This window comes from Vigna radiata, chromosome 3 (genome assembly GCF_000741045.1).
Source record: "Vigna radiata var. radiata cultivar VC1973A chromosome 3, Vradiata_ver6, whole genome shotgun sequence".
Taxonomy (NCBI): domain Eukaryota; kingdom Viridiplantae; phylum Streptophyta; class Magnoliopsida; order Fabales; family Fabaceae; genus Vigna; species Vigna radiata.
Window position 1 is genome coordinate 7,387,590 of NC_028353.1, and position 18,270 is coordinate 7,405,859.

Sequence of the window (18,270 nt, forward strand, 5' to 3'; positions counted from 1 at the left end):
TATATATATATATATATATATATAAACTAAAATTTGTGAAAAATTTATATTTAATTTTTTTCATATAAATAAACATTGAATGATTTAATTATAAAAACATTACATTACTCCTGATATTTTTTTAAATGACATTCATAATTTTTTTAGTTTTAAAATGGACTCATGTTATTAATTAAATAACACTCACACTTCTTATTTTATTTACATTTATATTTGTATTTTTTGTAGCATATTTATACTTGTGCTAAAATGTATTTAGATATAATAATAAGTTAATAATTTTAATCATACATCTCATTATTATTTGTTTATTTTCATATTAAAACAATAGTTTCTAAAACATATAATATTATATTTTTATAAGACAATTTATGATGAGGAAAATATTATTTATTAAAAATTTAAAGGATATTTTTTAAAAATAGAAAGAGTGTAATTATTATTTTATTAAAAACTTAAGAGAAATAAGTGCTTACTTTAAAATTAGACGTAAATGACTAACTTTTAACATGATCTTAGAGGACTAAATTAAGAAAATGACAAAATCAACATTTTTCACTTTTGACCTAAAGAGATAAACAATCAAAATATTGATATATTTATGAATAGTTTTAAGTTGGACTACTTAATCATATATTAATATATTATTATACTACTACTATTTTGAATTTAAGTGCTCTATATAATAATAGTTGTACACGGCTAAATTAAAATATATTATATTTATGAAATTTTAGGTTTAATTTAATTTTAAAAAATTGTTTTATCGAACATTTTATCTTACCGTGATATGACAGTTAATTTCGTTTCTAATTTATCGGTTGACATTCTTCTATTACTTTTAACATTTTTAAATTTTCGATCAAATAATTTCTTCTTTGTTTAGAAGCAAAATAATTGATAAATTAAATTAAAAATTTATTAGAGAATTAAAGATCTAAAGGTAAAAGGTAAGCATAATATCTTCAATTAACAACATGATGTCTTGTACTTTGATAAAATAGATATTTTAAGTCTTAATTAAATAAAAACATTAAGAAAAGATACAGTTAAAATTATGTAAATCTGCTATATATTTAAAAGTTAATTAAACCTTGGATTTATCAAATCTTCTATTCCAATAACTTCTCTCTTACCAAGCTTTGAAACTCAGTCAGCTAAATGAATAACTTGATCATTTAGCTTCCACTGATGAACTTTTGACAGGAATAATTTAGGAATGGAAAACAATTCTTTTTTCAATCCTAAGAAACGATGATTAATACAAACAACATTTTAGATAGAATAATCTTGAGGATAAATATGAAATAAATTATTTGCAAACTAAAATTAATTTATACCTAACCTATCATTAAATTCACTTAACATAGAAAACTTGAGCAGTTTAGAGAGTTTGATGTTCAAATTTAGTAAGAAGAGATGCCGTGAACGACGTCGTTCAAATCAAAATAAGGAAGCTCCTTACCATAAGATCCTCACCGTCCGTTTCTAGAATTGGACAAAACTGAAGGCTCAGATTGTGGCATGTTTGGATAACACGTTAATAGCAGCAACACTTAAGAAAACTAGATATGAAACTCGTCAATGGCTGTGGTTGCAGTGCAGCAATTCGTGTGCTTCGCAGATTCAAATTGGAGGAATATAGCAAGACCATGCATTCCCTCTCACACTACGATTCTTCTACATTCACGCAAAAAAATTCAATTTTCTCTGATTTCATGCTCTTCATCACAGACACCAGAAGTTGGTACTCAAACCGCTGAATCCTGCGTCAATTTGGGTCTCGAGCTCTTCTCCAAAGGAAGGGTATCATTATTGTCTTCAATTTTTTCTTCCACACTTCTTATTCTTCAATAGCAGAACCGTGTAGTTTTAAGTGGGACCTTAAAAGCGCTATGCTTTTTCTTAATTGATTTTTTACAGGTAAAAGATGCTTTAACCCAATTTGAAACTGCACTTTCCCTGAACCCTAATCCAGTGGAGGCCCAAGCTGCCTACTACAACAAAGCTTGCTGCCATGCATACAGGTATAATATTTTTTTAAATCGGATCACACAATTTTTAGTTGGTAATTAGTGATTTCAACGGTTTAATAGAATTTGTTAGTGATTCTATAAGGCAGTAGTGGTTCTTATTCAATCAGATTGAATCCACTACTTAAGTCTTGGAACTTGTATGTTGTGAAATGTTAAGGCACGGTATCTACTTGCCATCACTGCCTTTGGTGAGTTTTAATTCTTAATCCACGGGAGATCCTAGGCTTTTAGCAACGAGACGACTAAGCAAATGGGTATCTCTAAAATTGTTGAATTTCTTCTATTCCTTGCATTTTCTTGATGTAATAAACCACATGAGAAAAACCAAGCAATTTAAAAAGGGTATTGATTAGCTAATACTTCTATTTTTATCTTTACATTATAATCTAGATGTCGTTTGGTTATTATTTTCTTGAAGGGGAGAAGGAAAGAAAGCAGCTGATTGTCTCCGCACTGCTTTGAAGGAATACAACCTGAAATTTGGTACCATACTCAATGATCCTGATTTGGCCTCCTTCAGAGCTTTGCCTGAATTCAAGGAACTACAAGAAGAGGTTTCTAGTCTGATATCTTATGCTTTATTATAACTGTTAATGACCTAGTTTCCTAAAAGTTTAAGGTGTTTAATGAAGGCTCGTGAATGGCTTAGTATGTCTCCAGTGGTGATCTCTCTGAAGATTATTTTATACTGTAAAAACATCGATAAAATGAAATCTGTCTCTTATGTTTCCTCCCCTTGCCTCCATTGCTACAAACAGCTTGAAATAAGAAAGGATATCATTGAGAGAGATAATGTGATAGTCATGAGTGAAAATCATTTGAAAGGAACTTGTGTTCCTCATTGTAATCCTGTCTAATTGAATGTTAAATATTTGAAGTTTTTAAGAATGATTCCTATTACTGTTCTGCCATGCAATCAGGCTAGGCTTGGCGGGGAGGATATTGGCTACAGTTTTCGGCGAGATCTAAAACTTATTAGTGAAGTTCAAGCACCATTTCGTGGGGTTAGGAGATTTTTTTATATAGCACTGACAGCAGCTGCAGGAATATCATTGTTTTTTACTGTGCCCAGGCTAATTCGTGCAATTAGTGGTGGTGATGGTGCTCCTGATCTCTTGGCAACTTCTGGGAATGCTGCCATTAATATTGGAGGTGAATAGTGATATATTTAACTTGCTAAAAAACAATTCTGGATCAATTTATATTTACTAAATTTAGTGCGTCACTTTCTCTTTCTCTCTCTGTGATTCTGTTTTCTTTCAACATAATTGCGGGTTGTGATGATACCTTTGACATTGCTTCATTAAATGACTAAGCACTGGAATCAGCAATGTGCAGGTATTGTTGTTCTTGTGGCATTGTTCTTTTGGGACAATAAAAAAGAGGAGGAACAACTTGCACAAATATCTCGAGATGAGACACTATCAAGGTTGCCTTTGCGGCTTTCAACTAATCGAGTAGTTGAACTTGTGCAGCTACGGGATACAGTTAGACCAGTTAGTATCTATGTTTTTTTTTTCTCTCTCTAGTCTCTACCACGTATGGGACTTTTTTTTTTGCTCTAGTATTTAAATGCTTATTTTTTATCTCTTTTGTTTTTGTTTTTTTTTTCCTTTCTAGGAGGAGGGGGTTCTTGCAGTGTCTGAAATATTTCCTCTGTATTAGGTTTTGAAAAGCATAGAAATAGGGGGAGGGATGCTTCACAATATGTTCATCTTCAACACAAGATAAATGCCAACTAACAAAAAAAATAAAATTTTCTATATACATACATAGATACACAAACACAAGATAATTAAATTGAACTTATTAACGTGTTGAAATTATCACAAGCATGCTGCATATAAAGTGATTGCCTTATGTAATTTAAGTCATTTCAAACAAAACGAAAGTCATACGCACTCACGGGACATTTATGATGGGGGGGTGAAGAGCTTTACCAAAACTCAGCTTTATAATATAGAAAAACACTAAAACTTTTAATAAATGTTTCATTACCTCACTACGTAATTTCAGATGCAATATTGCACTGTAGTTTTTTAACATTTTTTTGTTTCATGGTTTTATTTCAATTGGTTTAAATTAGAACTAATAATGTACAATTAGGTCACCCTGTTCTCATATGCAAAGCTTACAACTTAACTAAAAAGTATCATTCTTTGGCAAATTTTAGCGGCCCTACAGATAACATTACAATACATGCTGCATAAAATATATAAGGACTACAGGAATCATTAACATTGGAACCATAAATATACGAAAGTTACTATTGTTATACATTTACAGTTTTACTATAATAAAGGAAAGAAGACAAGCCTTTTTTGTTTTAGCCATCTAAAAAAAATAGTCTATCTCTGCCAGGGCAAGCTAACAATCTAAAGTTTTAAGTATTAGTAGTTTTCGGAGTAATAAATAATTATGATGATTATTTAGAATTTATTGGAGAGACAACGTTGTCAGTGTTTCTTCTTCTGTTGTTTATCTTGTTTGGAGTTCATTTTTTATACAAGTTACATAATATCAAAGGCTTTTACCATTTATTGACATTATCTCCTCTCTTAATTATAATACTCGGCTTCTGAAGTGGCACTTTAATCTTGAAATTCATACATAAATGAGAGGCACTGATAACTTGATTCCACTTCTCCCATGTATCTCCTCTCTGTAATTATGCCCAGGACTAGTGACAGACTAATATGATTATCAAGTTATGACTATTTGCTCTTTCTTTTGTAACCTATATATTTTTTTTCTCTCTTTTTTTTTTGTTCTTTTCCTCTTCAGGATGAATCTCCCATGCTCTAACTAAAGCTTTGGTTTTAGGTTATATTAGCAGGAAAAAAGGAAACAGTGTCTCAGGCTATGCAAAGAGCCGAGAGATTTCGCACGGAGCTCCTTAAACGTGGTGTTCTGTTAGTTCCTGTTATCTGGGGAGAAGGTCGGGAAACAAAAATTGAGAAAAAAGGATTTGGTCTGCAGCCAAAAGCTGCTGAATCTCTTCCATCTATTGGGGTAAGACTTGATATAACCATGTATTTAATATATATCTTGCTATTCATCCAAAGTTTTATTTCTTCGGTGAGATGATACTAATCCAAAAAACTTTGCTAGGAAGATTTTGAGAAGCGAGCACAATCCATAACTGCAAAATCGAAGTTGAAATCTGAAATTAGGTTCAAGGCTGAGGTTGTGTCTCCTGCAGAATGGGAAAGGTAATATGCTCTGATTTGTTGTCTATCAGCTATCATTGTAATATATTTTTTCATTAAATGAGGGTAGGAAATTAGCCTCAACATAGATTTCAAAGGGTGGATGGATTGATGTCAACTAAGAAGTGAATGATATAGAAAGGTGGAGAGAGAGAAAGAGAAGTTTTGCTAATAGTTATATTCTAACTTAACTAGGTGGATAAGAGATCAACAGAAATCTGAAGGAGTTTCACTCGGTGAAGATGTGTACATAATACTAAGGTTAGATGGAAGAGTTCGAAGATCAGGGAAAGTAAGTTCCATTCACAGTAAACTTGCAATGCTTTTCTCCACATTATAGTGGAATTGTCATTTATTAGTTTGCTGGCTGTCATGAAAAACTGATCATGGTTAGACTTGGCTCACTACCCCTGATGCCATTACCAGTAACATTCTAATGAGTGCTAATGCATTTACAGGGTATGCCTGATTGGCAGCAAATTGTAAAGGAGCTACCACCAATGGAAGCATTTTTAAGCAAGCTGGAAAGATGAGAATTTAGAGGGTGCAAATCTGTATTATTCTTTTTCCCGTCTCATGTGTCACCATAATCCTGGTATCACCGTCGTTGGTAATGTTCCGCAGCAACATTTTTCTTCACCATTGAACTAAATATTGTACATCCATTCCTCCACGATCACTACAGACAGTTGCAAAGTAAAAATGTTACGAAGGAATATTAATATTGATAAAATATTTTGCCGACAATTCAATCTTGTAGTTTATTCGTAAAAGGGTAGTGTTGTACTCGAGTGAAGTTGTGTAATTTTAGACTACACAGAATACAGATTGAAAAGTGAATGTATCTGAATTTAACTACAGCTAGTTAAACTGGTTTATAATCATGCTGTTTGAAAATAACACTATCTTTACATGTATAAAGTAATAGTTTTAAAATAAACCAATAGTTTGCATTAAGAACTAGGAGTATTACATGACCATACAATCTCTCAAACCTATTTGGTATTTGATGTAAGAGTAATGAAATGCATAAAAGTTGGATAGAGTAGGGTTAAGTTTTTGAAAGATGTGGGTGCTGGTGAGTGACATGACATTGCGACAAGAGTTGACATATGTTGTTATCCTAAAATATTCTGCCTAGGGCCAATCTTTAGATGTCAATGTTTTTCAACTAATGAACTAAGAAAAAGTTTCAAGATAAAATATGTAAAATTAATGAGATGGAAAAAAAAGAAGGAAGAGAAATATAAGAAATAAAATAGTGTAAAGAACATACCAGAAAGAGAATATTTAATTATAATTATCCTTCAACTAGTAAAATAAAAAGTCAGTAAAAATAAAATGTGTTATAAGAATGACTTAATTGTGTCCATCGAGAATTGGTCCTATCTACCTTGGATAGTATTAAAAAATTCCATTTCATCGGGTTATTGGATCATTGATTGATCTGCTTAATTCATTTATATTAAGCAAATAATATATATATATATATATATATATATATATATATATATATATATATATATATTATCTAATATAATTTGACAAATCTAACTTAAATCGTAACAAAGTACTAATATAATAAAAAAATTGAGATAATGTTATTTTATAATTTAAATTTCAATAATCATTATGTAAGATAATTAATATTTAAAATAGTCTTATAATAATGCAAATTTATAACAAAGAAAATAAAATTTCATAAACTTGTTTAAAATGAGCTTTCAGAAAATTTGACCGAAAATGTATGAGGTGGTCTAATTTTTTAATTCATTATTTTATTTATCGGCAAGTGAACGGTATCATCTTTTGATTATGAAATAAAAGTTTTTAAGAATTAAATTATTGATAAGTGACTTGCTAATATAATTTTCTTTTTTCAGATTGTGGCATCAAATAACTAAAAATCGAGTTAATGTAATTAAAAAGAAAATACATTCTAATAATTGGTACACGTTAATAAAAAAGTGTTATGTTACATAATAACAAAAACATCTTTTGTAAAATTCATTTTTGTTTTCATCGTAAAACAGTCTTCCTATCACGTGTAGAAACCAAGTAATCTCACAAAACACAAACGATTTAAAGACTTATGCTATCAAAAATCATTATTGGCATGCTTATAAAATAATCAATTATTGCAAAAGTTAACAAAATTATCATGCATAATATAAAATTATTTTACAAGACTTATTTAAAAGTTTACACTTCCAAAATTTACACTTTTTGCTTGTAAAACTGAAACCCAAGATTTTATTTAAGGAGACTTGAAGCAACTTTTGTTGATGTGCATATATCTATTAATTTATTTTATAAATGGTTTTCAAATTTTCCAGAAAAGATTTAAAAGCAAATATTCTGGAAAAAAAAAGTTAATGGCTGTAACATTAAATGGCAACTGATATATTTTGTCTGTTAGGATAAGCACGATTGCTTGCTTTCATGAGAAGCTGTTTTATAATGTGAATTAGCGAACGGAAATTGGCAGGTAAAATGACTTATAGTGGCCTATCGTGAGCAACATTATTTCAAACCCAACATCAATTTTTAAGGCCTCAGACTCCACAAAATATTCAATTAGCCATATGCGTAAACCATACATCTTAGGCCCAACTTTAGACATTTCAAAGTTAATTAGTTAATGCTTTGAATCTAAACCCTTCATTCTTAATATCGTTTTCTTGGTAGGTTTTGAATGGTTTATTCATCGTCTACCCAACTTTTTCTTCTTAGCAATTGAAACACATTTGAACATCCAAAACACATTTATCAAAATTTATTACTAAATATATTTAACTCGTTGTTACATGATATTCTAACATTAAATTATTTTTAATGTCATGAAAAGAAAAAGTGACATTTAACAGTTCCTTGTTATAAAACTGAAATCCTTCTGATACAAGTTTACCAGCTCCTACTCTCTTAGTAAAGCTTCTATAAAAGGATAGAATAGAATGAATGGAAGACTTAGAACTCTGGAGAAGAATAAGAACACCATCTTCTTCACTTCAAAACAATGTCAAGTGCTTCTTTTCTCTTGGCCATGTTCTTGGTGGCTACGTTCATCATTCCCTCCATAGTAGGGGCAATAGTTGAGCAGCGTGTAAGGTGGGTGCCTAAGACAACAGCACCTTGCCAAGGCTCCATAGAAGAGTGCATGGAAGAGGGTGAGTTTGGAATGGACTCAGAGTCCCACCGGCGCATTCTAGCGACCTCACAGTATATAAGCTACAAGGCGCTGCAACGTAACACTGTGCCATGCTCAAGAAGGGGTGCTTCCTACTACAACTGCAAGCCAGGTGCAGAGGCTAATCCTTACACCCGTGGCTGCCCCACCATCACCCGTTGCCGTAATTCTTAGAAAAATTACAACTTTCTGCATGTTTGAGTTAATGTTCTTCAGACTCAACTATGTTTGCAAAAGGGTTGGAACTTGGAAGTGTATTGGAATAACTGTCACAACAATTTGAATGAACAGCAACTCAAACATGCACTTACTTTCATTTTCTTACTCCTCTGCCTTCTAGTTATGATCACCTGGCTTGTTATGTTTTACTTTGAATGCTGTTTTAGTCTCTGTTTCTGTAATTTTATGTAAATTAATCTTCACTGGTGTGGTTACTGTTAATATATTTGTGTGTTTTTTATTGCTTGCTCCACCTCAAACATGAGTTTCCACCGGAGAAGGGAGAGAAGGTGCAAAGGGTGCTAGAAACATGTTTATTATATACAATGTTTGCATTCATAGTTAAACATAAGCTATGAGGTTTTTAAGCAATAAAAAAGTCGCCTATTCAGACTGTGATGTGTTTTAAATACAGATTTGCAGATCTCAAAATCTTTATTTTTATTTCAAATGAACATAAACAGCTAGGTAACTATCGGGAACTGTAAGTAAACAGTAGTCAGAGCAAATACATTTGATTGTGTCAACTTTAACAATCAATAAGAATTTTCAGCATTACTCTAATTATCTGGGACTCTCCTTGCTTCAATGCTCACTTACTGAACCTTGTGCGAATAGAGTTTTGCTATCTCAACTCTTCTTTCAAGAATCCAGAAATAGTTAAGATTAAACTAATTTAATCTTTGTGCAGTTACATTATCAGCTGATTAAAAATCACGTAATCTTTTAAACAATATATTTCAAAATTTAACAATTTTATTATGCACATGACAGTATAAATGACACTTAAATTTTTAAATATATCTACTTTACTTTAATTTGAAATCAACAATGATAAGCTTTAGGCTAGTGTTGGAACATGCTTCATGAGACTGAGATTTGAGTAAAAGTTCTCAGCACTATTACAGCAAAAATAGAATGGGGCAGGACTCAGGAGGAACATAAAGTAATCAAGCAATTTAAAGTATAGGAAATATCCTCCACAAACACATGGCACCCAATCTAGCGCATTCCAATTAGAAAAACACAAGAAATCAACGACGGGGCTTTGCTTTTTACATAGTTTGAACAGAAATTTTAGCTACCAAAGAGAAAGTTCCCTAGATACAGTGTCACAGAATCCTGAACTATGACAAGATACAAAGATACAAAACAAAACAATATAGTAGAACACAAATGTAACTCAAGCAGAACCTTCTTCTTTGTTCGACTCTTCTTCCTTTGGCTTAGCACGGGCAACAGGGGCCACAGGTGATGGAGTGCTCTCCACTCCCATCTCTGCTCTTAGATCATTGATGCTTTCTTCCAACTCATTTATACGGTTTCCCATCTCATCAAGTGTTTGACGTTAAGAAAAACATTACTTAAGCAATTTTTATAACGGGCAAGTCAGCAATAATTATAAATTATAATTATGTAAGGTGATACAATTGACATCATTGTCCATTCTGACTTAGCCAGGATATATATGACACCACTCACTCACAAATGAACATAAGTTGCATAAGTCACATCGCAAATTGTACACATTCTTGAGTTCATAAAGAAAAGGACTATGCAGCTGTGAGAAGAAACAATTTACCACCATGATGTATGTTATGAGTTTGAATTTGATTAGCATTTTATAATATAACAGGGTTGTCTATGAATTATAAAGACTAATTCAAAACACAAACAGTTCAGAAAAATCAAACTTTGAAACTCCCGTTTAAATCCTTAATCAAATCTTCAAAAGCATTACTTGCTAGCTTGTCAATAGAGAATGTAAGTTAGACCCTGACACCACCTAAGATCAATTGTCATTTGTCTACTTTGAATCATCTTATTTCCTGGGAAAAACCACTATTGTGAATTACATTTTCTGAAATTGATTTCTTTAAAACTTACCATTCAATATTAGCATAAGAATAAAAAGGATATTCTTTGTAATGATGGAGTCAGACATTGTCTGGAACCTTATTTGCTGGAAACAAAATTCTTGTTAGGAGCAGTGAAATATATACTGAAAATCAGGATTGCAGGAGAACGAGCCTAGAGTACACAACTCACCATCTGTTGAAGAAGATTTTGCACCTGAAGAGAGAAAAAGGAGAAATAAAGGTAAAAAATTAACAGACAATAGCAGCAATTCATATTCCCACTCTCATCGTGGACTTTGGTCCAGAGCAAATATGCAGAATGAAATGGTTATAAAAATTAAACTAGTAATCTAAAATCGTTTTCTCAAATGTTATAAGCAACGACCAGTTACTATCACTATTGGCATTCACATAAACACATAAATGAAACATAAAACAAAACCATTAACTCTTGAAGACGCTTAACAACTTACAAAAGCTGTCATATCTGCAGTGCTTTGCTTTGGGTCTTCAGAGTCATGTCCGTCCTGTCATGAAAAGGGAAGTACTGAAAAAAAAAAGAACCTAAAATAACAAATGAAATAAAATTGAAATGACATTAACCATGCAATGCAATGGACTGCAATACATCCAGTACCACCACCAAAAAAAAAAATTAAAAAAATCCCTAATTGAGCCTTACAAACTGAATCGGTTATTGACATTGAAAACCCTAGTTTCTCAAATATTAAAATTGATTCTCCTGTATGAGAAACCAGGCTACTAATGTAATGATAACAGAGGGAAATTAGGAAGGGAGAGCCTAACCATGCTATGATTAAAATTACACTTCCAACTCCTTCAACTGCTTTCAAAAAAATAAGTGCAGAGTTACACTCTGCTCCAGTTCTTCATTATGTGCTACACACTAAACAGTGAAATCACACCCTTTATAACACTTATTTCAAAAATTATATTTGAAATCATTTCTGCTTAGATTTCTTTTTTTTGTATATTATCCTCTTTCGAATTTCTCCTTTCCTAAAGAGTCTGCATTTGTTTAAACAAATATATGCTTATTTACAATACTTTACCTTTAAAATAACATTTCAATGGGCCATTTGGTCATCTTAAGAAGAAAACCAAAGGAAAAATATATTCTTAACATTTTTTTCAAAGTATACCCCCCACTTAACATATTCCTTTTATTAATATTGTAACAAAATCTTTAAAATTTATATTTATTAATGTTTATTACTATTACTAATGAAACGTGTAATATGTCCAGCTTTTCTAGATGATAAAAATAAGCGTATGAGTACATAATAATTATTATAATATAAAATTAAGTAAAAATGTTACCAAAAGTTGTATTAAAACTATAAAAGCTTATAACAATAACAAGTAATTATAAATAAATATTTTATTAGTTTTATGATGTTATAATTATGTAATAGAAAGACTTGTGAGATTTCATTAAAATAAAAAGTAAAATGACAATAATATATGTACATAAAAAGTAATTAGAAAATATAAATTTCAATTAAAATATTATAATTTTTAATTATAAAATAAAACACTTTCAACTTTTATTAGATAATCAAAACTAAAAAGTTTATTAATAAATTTAAAAAATAAAAAGAATAGACTGGTAAAAGACCGTAGAAGAAAAACTCGGTTACAATATCTAATCGATATTATTATTATTATTATTACTATTATTATTATTATTCTTAATTGTTATAGATTACAGATAAAAAAAATTGGTTAATGAGTATAAAGATACAATGGATAAAAAATGTACACTAAAAAAGACAGTTGTTAAATTAAAAAAAAAAAATAGTATAGACATGTAACTACCAAAGATGAAGAATGTTCTCAACCGAACACTGAAAATGTTTCATTTCTTAATTCAAGTTATCGAATATATATATATATAAGATTTCCTCGATACCGATTCGTTTAAGCTATTAAAGGTCAATAATTCCATTTTAGATACACTATCACTTGCAAGTACAAAACTTTAGTTTTGTAGTGAGCAAAGGAATTGGAAAAATAAATTTTATGAAAACATGGGCATATCTATACTCTGTTTTACATCCACAAGTTAGTAGTCCTTGGGCTGCTCCAAGATACATCATCACAAACATCTACATCAAAGGGGAAGCAGTGATAAGGGAGGATCATTTTATCCACCACAAAAATAGACGGAGAGGAACCTTCGAACTTCTATTTGTTTTTCCCAGAGGATGGCTTGGACTGTTCATAAGGATACTCAGGTGGAGCAGACCACAAACCCCAGAGAATAATTAAGTGAAGACAGAGAAGTGATGCTGAAGAAAGACTATTCGAAGGATAGATATTCCAGCACAGCTCCACTCCCACGAACAAAATCAAACTGCTTGTGGATGCCAAGTACAGAAATATATTATTTATTTATTCAATACAAAACAAAACCATGGGAAATGGGTCAAACGTACCGCAACAAAGTTGGGTAATGCGTTCTCCACAACAAGTATGGTAAACTATAGAAGTACCTGTACCATAACAAATAGCGAGAATTAGCACTGGGGTTATTTTAGAATACAAAACCACAAACACGAACGACTGTTTTGTGGTTTGCATTGATACCTGCCTACCAAAATTTGTTAGAGAAGATTGAACACAAAAGGTAAATAATTTCAGAGAGAAATATGTTCATTTATAAATAAGAGGATTTTACCCATGACATATCTACAAGAAGGACAGCACTAAATGAAATATCCGCACAGATGGAAATTAGGAAAACCTGGCCAATAAATTTAAATCGAAAGCTAATGTCCATTCACCAAAAGAAAATAACAAAACATAACACAATCATCTACCAGATGAAGATGGGTGAAAAAGTATTTCTAGATGAGAATGTCCTCACTATAATAGAAACACGGAGCTCAGAGGTCATAGATGCATCTTTTATCATCTTACTAAATTATGCAGGTGGCTTTTTCGTTTTCCTTTCTTTAAACTATTTTGATGAGTAAGAATAAATTAAGCAGAGAGGTGGTAGTTGATTAACTAACAGAAACCCAGAAGACTTACCAAGAATAGAACTGATAATGCAATGACCGAGCACATACAATGCCAATGAAGTTCCCAACAAACATAGTTGTCACAATATCTGAGCAAAAGTAAAAAGTTAGCATCACTTATCACAAAAAGGGGAAGAAATGTTCTTAAATCCTACAAGAGACTGATCACTAACGTTCTTTATTAAGGATCTGGAGGGATAATGAACCGCTCTTGCCAACCTTCTTAGAAAAAGAGGAAGAGAAGAAAACCGCAAACCTCATTCTCATAAACACATATCTGGAATGCAGAAAGTTGCAAAGTCCCCCTTCATGTCTGTAAGCAACTAAATAAGTCAACATGTATGATCAATATTTCAATCCAAGTATACATCACAGTTCTTATGTATCCCAATTATGATGTCCACAGTATAGACAATAATATACACTGGTCACACACCACCACCACTAATGACAACAATAACAACACAAGTCATTTCCCCCTAGATGAGACCCAGTTCATAATCAGACAATGATATTGTGTAATGTCAAATACCAGGTCGTTGGCAAAGCCATTTAGATCCAAGTCCATCTTCAGCTATCCTCTATCTAATAAACTCTATTCATTTGAGTCTATCATCTCCTAACATGGCCAAACCATCTTAGATACATTCCTACCATCTTCCCGTGAATAAAAGTTACTCCTACTTTCTCTCTAATTCATTTATGCATCATCTTATCTATTCTAGTAGTGAGTATACTCATCAACACAGCATTCTCATCTCTACAAGACTATGACACCTATTTATGATTTTGTTGACACATCACTGTCCAACATTTGGTACCACAAAATAAAAAGGATTGCTGGTTCTCATTATTTATTGGTCAAACAGAAGAAAAAGAACTTATTAAATCTATGACTTGACAAGATATATTAAGTTTTCTTTTCCAAATTACAAATACAACCCCCTACTATATAGGTTAATAGCAAAAAACCTTCAAAACTCACCTCCCTGAATTTAAAAGATTCTGCAGCTAGAATGAACTGAACCCCTCATGTATGTGCATAAAGCATCTGTAAGTTTGAAGTTCAAGAAGTCTTACTGAGTTTTAAACCAAGGAGGGCTTTTCAGCAATTAACCTATAGTTGAAGGGGGTTCCTAGCATTTTCTGTATTGAAAAAAATAAAAGAAAAATAAACCTTTATACATACTTGCACCAACTATAATGCGCAAATGAAGCAAGTAATATGAGGTGAGCAGCCAACAAAAAGACCGCAAATCCCTTGGACACAAATACTGGCTCAGGGATGAATTTGAAGTTAACAGACCTGATAACATAAATTGAAATAATATATCAGGAAACATCTAACTGAGACCACATAAGAAAGGGCAAAATACAGTTTCTCAAAATTAAAGATACTACAAACTGAATACATCAACTTCGGTATACTACTCTGATCCCCTTTGAGCTTTAAATTCAAATGAAACAGGTCGTGTCCCAATTAAGCTAAATGGTACATGTAATACCATTAGCCGGAATCAAAACTCCTCATTAACCAAAACCCAGAACTGAAAAATCCTATTCTTAGTACGATGCTAAATTAGCTTCCAACCAAGCTTTCACAAGGGAGTACAGTGTGTTGCTCACATAGAAGCAGATTTTTCACTTAGGACAAAACATTAAGGAAAGCTTTAGTGTAACGTTTACATTTTTTTTTTTGTGTGAATCGCTTTACAAATAAAGAACAATAATATATAAATGAGGACATGGATGAATGCAAGCATTATCACATGAATATATCAAAGTTATAGACATAGGCATGCAGCATGATAAAAAAGATTTTATCAGCAGCTCTATTTCTCAATCTAACCCTTACGAATTATATTTTAGGCAGTAGTCACAAGTTCAACCTGAAAAACGTAAGCAGCATATCTAATCACCCCCAATATAAGATACCATATCTTCAGCAGCTTATTAGTTTATGTATTATTGCATCTAAAAACGCACCTATCTAATTATGTTTCTTAGTGCCAGAATGTGGCAGATGATCGTTGCAGAAAATAAAACTTTAGATACTATTATCGACAATATTACCTGTCTACACACATCATCGCTTTGACCGCAGGAAAAAAGGGTTTCAGATTATACTAAAAGCTAAATTTGTTTTCGGAATCATGGTTATCATATCAACCAAACATAAAGGGCACACTTGAAAAATAGGTACCAGAAATGGATGAAGACACGGCCGAGATTGAAGGCGCTCGATATGTACGCAACTGGATATGAAACCAGGAAAGGAAGCCCCAGTAATATCTATGGCAGAAGTTAACCATACTAGAGTTAACTGGCCTTACCAAAATTGGACATTGCACACTCTAGAGAATCAAACAAGCTTGAGGCCCGAGAAGAGAAACTCACCTGCTAATACGGAAAGATTATTTTAAAACAAAAAATAGCCAACCATCAGACACCCAATTTATGCACTCTGTAAATAACAACGCGTGCAATTATTGTCTTACAAATTACAAATATACAAAGGAAAATGAAATGCAAGGGACCTGAACAACTGCTGCCCAAGCTAATGCCAATAACACGCCAATGAAATCCATAGCCTGCATGTGCGTGAAGAAAGCAAGCTACATGAGCATTACGATGTAAGGAGACAGAAAAAAGATGCCAACATACCCTGAATATAAATATGCACGTATATATGTACCTTCAGCATGAGGAGCAGTAAAGGTGGAGCATAAAGAAGCACATTCATCTTTACCGAAACAGCTCCACTAACAGATAATTGCCAGAAGCTCCGTAAACATTTTATCCTTACAGCAAAAAAAACATAACTCTAGCATGAGAGCATTTACCTAAACACAATCAACCCAAGATTCCACCTTCGTTGCACAAGTAAGAGTAATGCAGCATGAAGAAGTGTCATGGCCACACAGTCATTAAATAGACGAAGCACGAAGATGGAATGAACTCTTTTGGACAGAGAAAGTAAGCAAAGGGCCCACCACGGAACCTGACAGAAAATTGAGTTTCCAAATGCAGTGAGGATGGACATCAACAATTAGTCAGAGAAAAATTATATCCTTACCACATCTGTTTTGACATAGACGGCGAGAACGATTGCTAAGTTAACGATATACAATACACCAAACAGAATCTGCAATGACAAAAGAGAAAGACATGATGAATTACTTGGTTTATTGAAAATTAAGTAGAATGAGAAATAGAAGAATTTGAATGAGTGACCTGAGCAGGGTAAACTTGTCCTTGGGTAAGATACTGAAATGCAGAGTAAATGTAGAGAAAGCCAGCAGGGTATACGAGAGGACCAGTGTCGCCTTTGAGGTTGCGGAAGTCTCTCTCCCCTTCGAGAAACCCGCTAACCTGTGACATGTAAGCGTCCCAATCTATCTTCGTATCTGAAAGCATAAAACGCCTTCGTATATCAATTGCGATGAATTGCACTTTTGAAGGGGAGGGTGTGGAAACTGAAACTTACAAGGGACAAATGAGATTATGAGAGTGACGAGGAGGGTGTCAGCGAAGAGAAGAGCCAGTGCGAAGGGTATCTTGGGGTTTTGGAGCAAAGCGGTTTTTCCTTCCGATCTCGGAGGTGGTGGCGACGGCGCCACCGATTCAACGCCCATGGTTTCTCTGTTTTTCAACCTTCTGCCACCCATCTCCGTTTTATTATTCTTCCACGATCAACGCCCTCAATTTCTCTTTCTCTCTTAACTTTTATTTCTGGGCTTCATCTCATGGGCTCACTGGATTTTTCCACTCCAAAAAGAACAAAAAGGGCTTCTTCTTGCACCCCACATTTTCTATTCCTGCAACCACATCATATATAAAAATTATTAAATTAATTATGGAAGCAGTCTTATTTATTGTTGCCGCTACTATATTTACTTCTCCCAGCACTCCAATTCATTTTCATGAGACAAACTCTTTAAGGACGTTTTTTTTTTCAGTCTTTTTTTTTTTTCCTTTAACGATCTTCTTCTTCTTCAACAAATTTTGTCTTCAGATTTCGTCTTCGTTCATTCTTTTAAATAAAAAGATATGTATTTACTGTTCTTCTTCATTTACACCATTATTTTTCAAGTTTTCCTTATGAAAATCAGACAGATTTGGCCATTATTATAATTTTCCGTTCATGTACCTAATTTCGAAATTTAGATTCTAGAAATTGTCATTAAAGTCCGACAAACAAACAGATTTATTAAGCATTGGATTTCTTGGAAATCCTGTTGAGTTTTTTTTTTTTTAATTTGATGTGTTATGTTTTTGTTATTTGTGGTGTTCTAATTTTTCTTTTTAAGTTTAGTTATTTAATGTATTATAATTTTTTATTTTTTTTTAAAGTTTAATCATTTGATATGTTGTTTTCAGTATTTGTTGAAATTTATTTCTTAAAAAAATAAGAAGAACACGGAATGATAGCTTCTTCCAATAAAGAGAACACTGAATTAAATAACATTGGTGTATAGCAATTGAGATATTGTTTACTATGTATGAGGAAGGTATGTCGGCAAAAGCAATTGAGATAGACAGGTGTAAAATAGAAGCTGCTTCTGAAGTCAGTTCCTTTCTGTGATGAGCACGTGTACTTTGGGAGTGCTTCCACATATGCAGAGAGATCCACACATTTTCTCTCTCATGCACACGCGCCCAAACCTCTGCATCCACTCCATCAAATCTATCCACGTGTCACTCTACCACAGA

At 32.5% G+C, this 18,270-nt stretch overlaps 4 protein-coding genes across 8 annotated transcripts; 2 read left to right on the top strand and 2 right to left on the bottom strand.

Annotated features, from left to right (window-relative positions):
• Positions 1-1,545: 1,545 nt before the first annotated feature.
• LOC106757944 (protein LOW PSII ACCUMULATION 1, chloroplastic) lies at positions 1,546-6,129 on the top strand. Of its 4 annotated transcripts, XM_014640807.2 has the most exons (9): positions 1,546-1,806; positions 1,924-2,027; positions 2,455-2,590; positions 2,957-3,188; positions 3,375-3,532; positions 4,860-5,048; positions 5,148-5,248; positions 5,441-5,537; positions 5,704-5,997. In XM_014640807.2, the coding sequence occupies exons 1-9, from the start codon at positions 1,585-1,587 to the stop codon at positions 5,776-5,778; spliced, it is 1,314 nt and encodes a 437-aa protein (XP_014496293.1). In that variant the 5' UTR covers positions 1,546-1,584; the 3' UTR covers positions 5,779-5,997. The 4 variants fall into 4 exon arrangements, 2 of the variants coding, with proteins under 2 accessions (XP_014496293.1, XP_022635045.1); XR_002667370.1 differs by lacking the exon at positions 5,441-5,537 and having other exon boundaries at positions 5,152-5,248; positions 5,704-6,129; XR_002667369.1 differs by lacking the exon at positions 5,704-5,997 and having other exon boundaries at positions 5,152-5,248.
• Positions 6,130-8,261: 2,132 nt separating this feature from the next.
• LOC106757477 (rapid alkalinization factor) lies at positions 8,262-8,606 on the top strand. Its single transcript, XM_014640150.2, has one exon. It carries the CDS (start codon positions 8,262-8,264, stop codon positions 8,604-8,606), a length of 345 nt encoding a protein of 114 aa, XP_014495636.1.
• Positions 8,607-9,588: 982 nt separating this feature from the next.
• LOC106757283 (heat shock factor-binding protein 1) lies at positions 9,589-11,464 on the bottom strand. Of its 2 annotated transcripts, none has more exons than XM_014639920.2 (5): positions 11,318-11,464; positions 10,984-11,057; positions 10,701-10,724; positions 10,572-10,614; positions 9,589-9,989 (listed from the first exon to the last, which is right to left on the bottom strand). In XM_014639920.2, the coding sequence occupies exons 2-5, from the start codon at positions 10,993-10,995 to the stop codon at positions 9,835-9,837; spliced, it is 234 nt and encodes a 77-aa protein (XP_014495406.1). In that variant the 5' UTR covers positions 10,996-11,057; positions 11,318-11,464; the 3' UTR covers positions 9,589-9,834. The 2 variants fall into 2 exon arrangements, with proteins under 2 accessions (XP_014495406.1, XP_014495405.1); XM_014639919.2 differs by having other exon boundaries at positions 10,984-11,037; positions 11,318-11,463.
• Positions 11,465-12,431: 967 nt separating this feature from the next.
• Positions 12,432-17,532, bottom strand: LOC106758012 (dol-P-Man:Man(5)GlcNAc(2)-PP-Dol alpha-1,3-mannosyltransferase). Its single transcript, XM_014640895.2, has 12 exons — positions 17,045-17,532; positions 16,792-16,964; positions 16,634-16,702; positions 16,401-16,558; positions 16,253-16,319; positions 16,095-16,148; positions 15,761-15,849; positions 14,747-14,863; positions 13,731-13,870; positions 13,568-13,646; positions 12,970-13,026; positions 12,432-12,887 (listed from the first exon to the last, which is right to left on the bottom strand). Exons 1-12 carry the CDS (start codon positions 17,223-17,225, stop codon positions 12,719-12,721), a joined length of 1,353 nt encoding a protein of 450 aa, XP_014496381.1. The 5' UTR covers positions 17,226-17,532; the 3' UTR covers positions 12,432-12,718.
• Between the last annotated feature and the right edge of the window lie 738 nt (positions 17,533-18,270).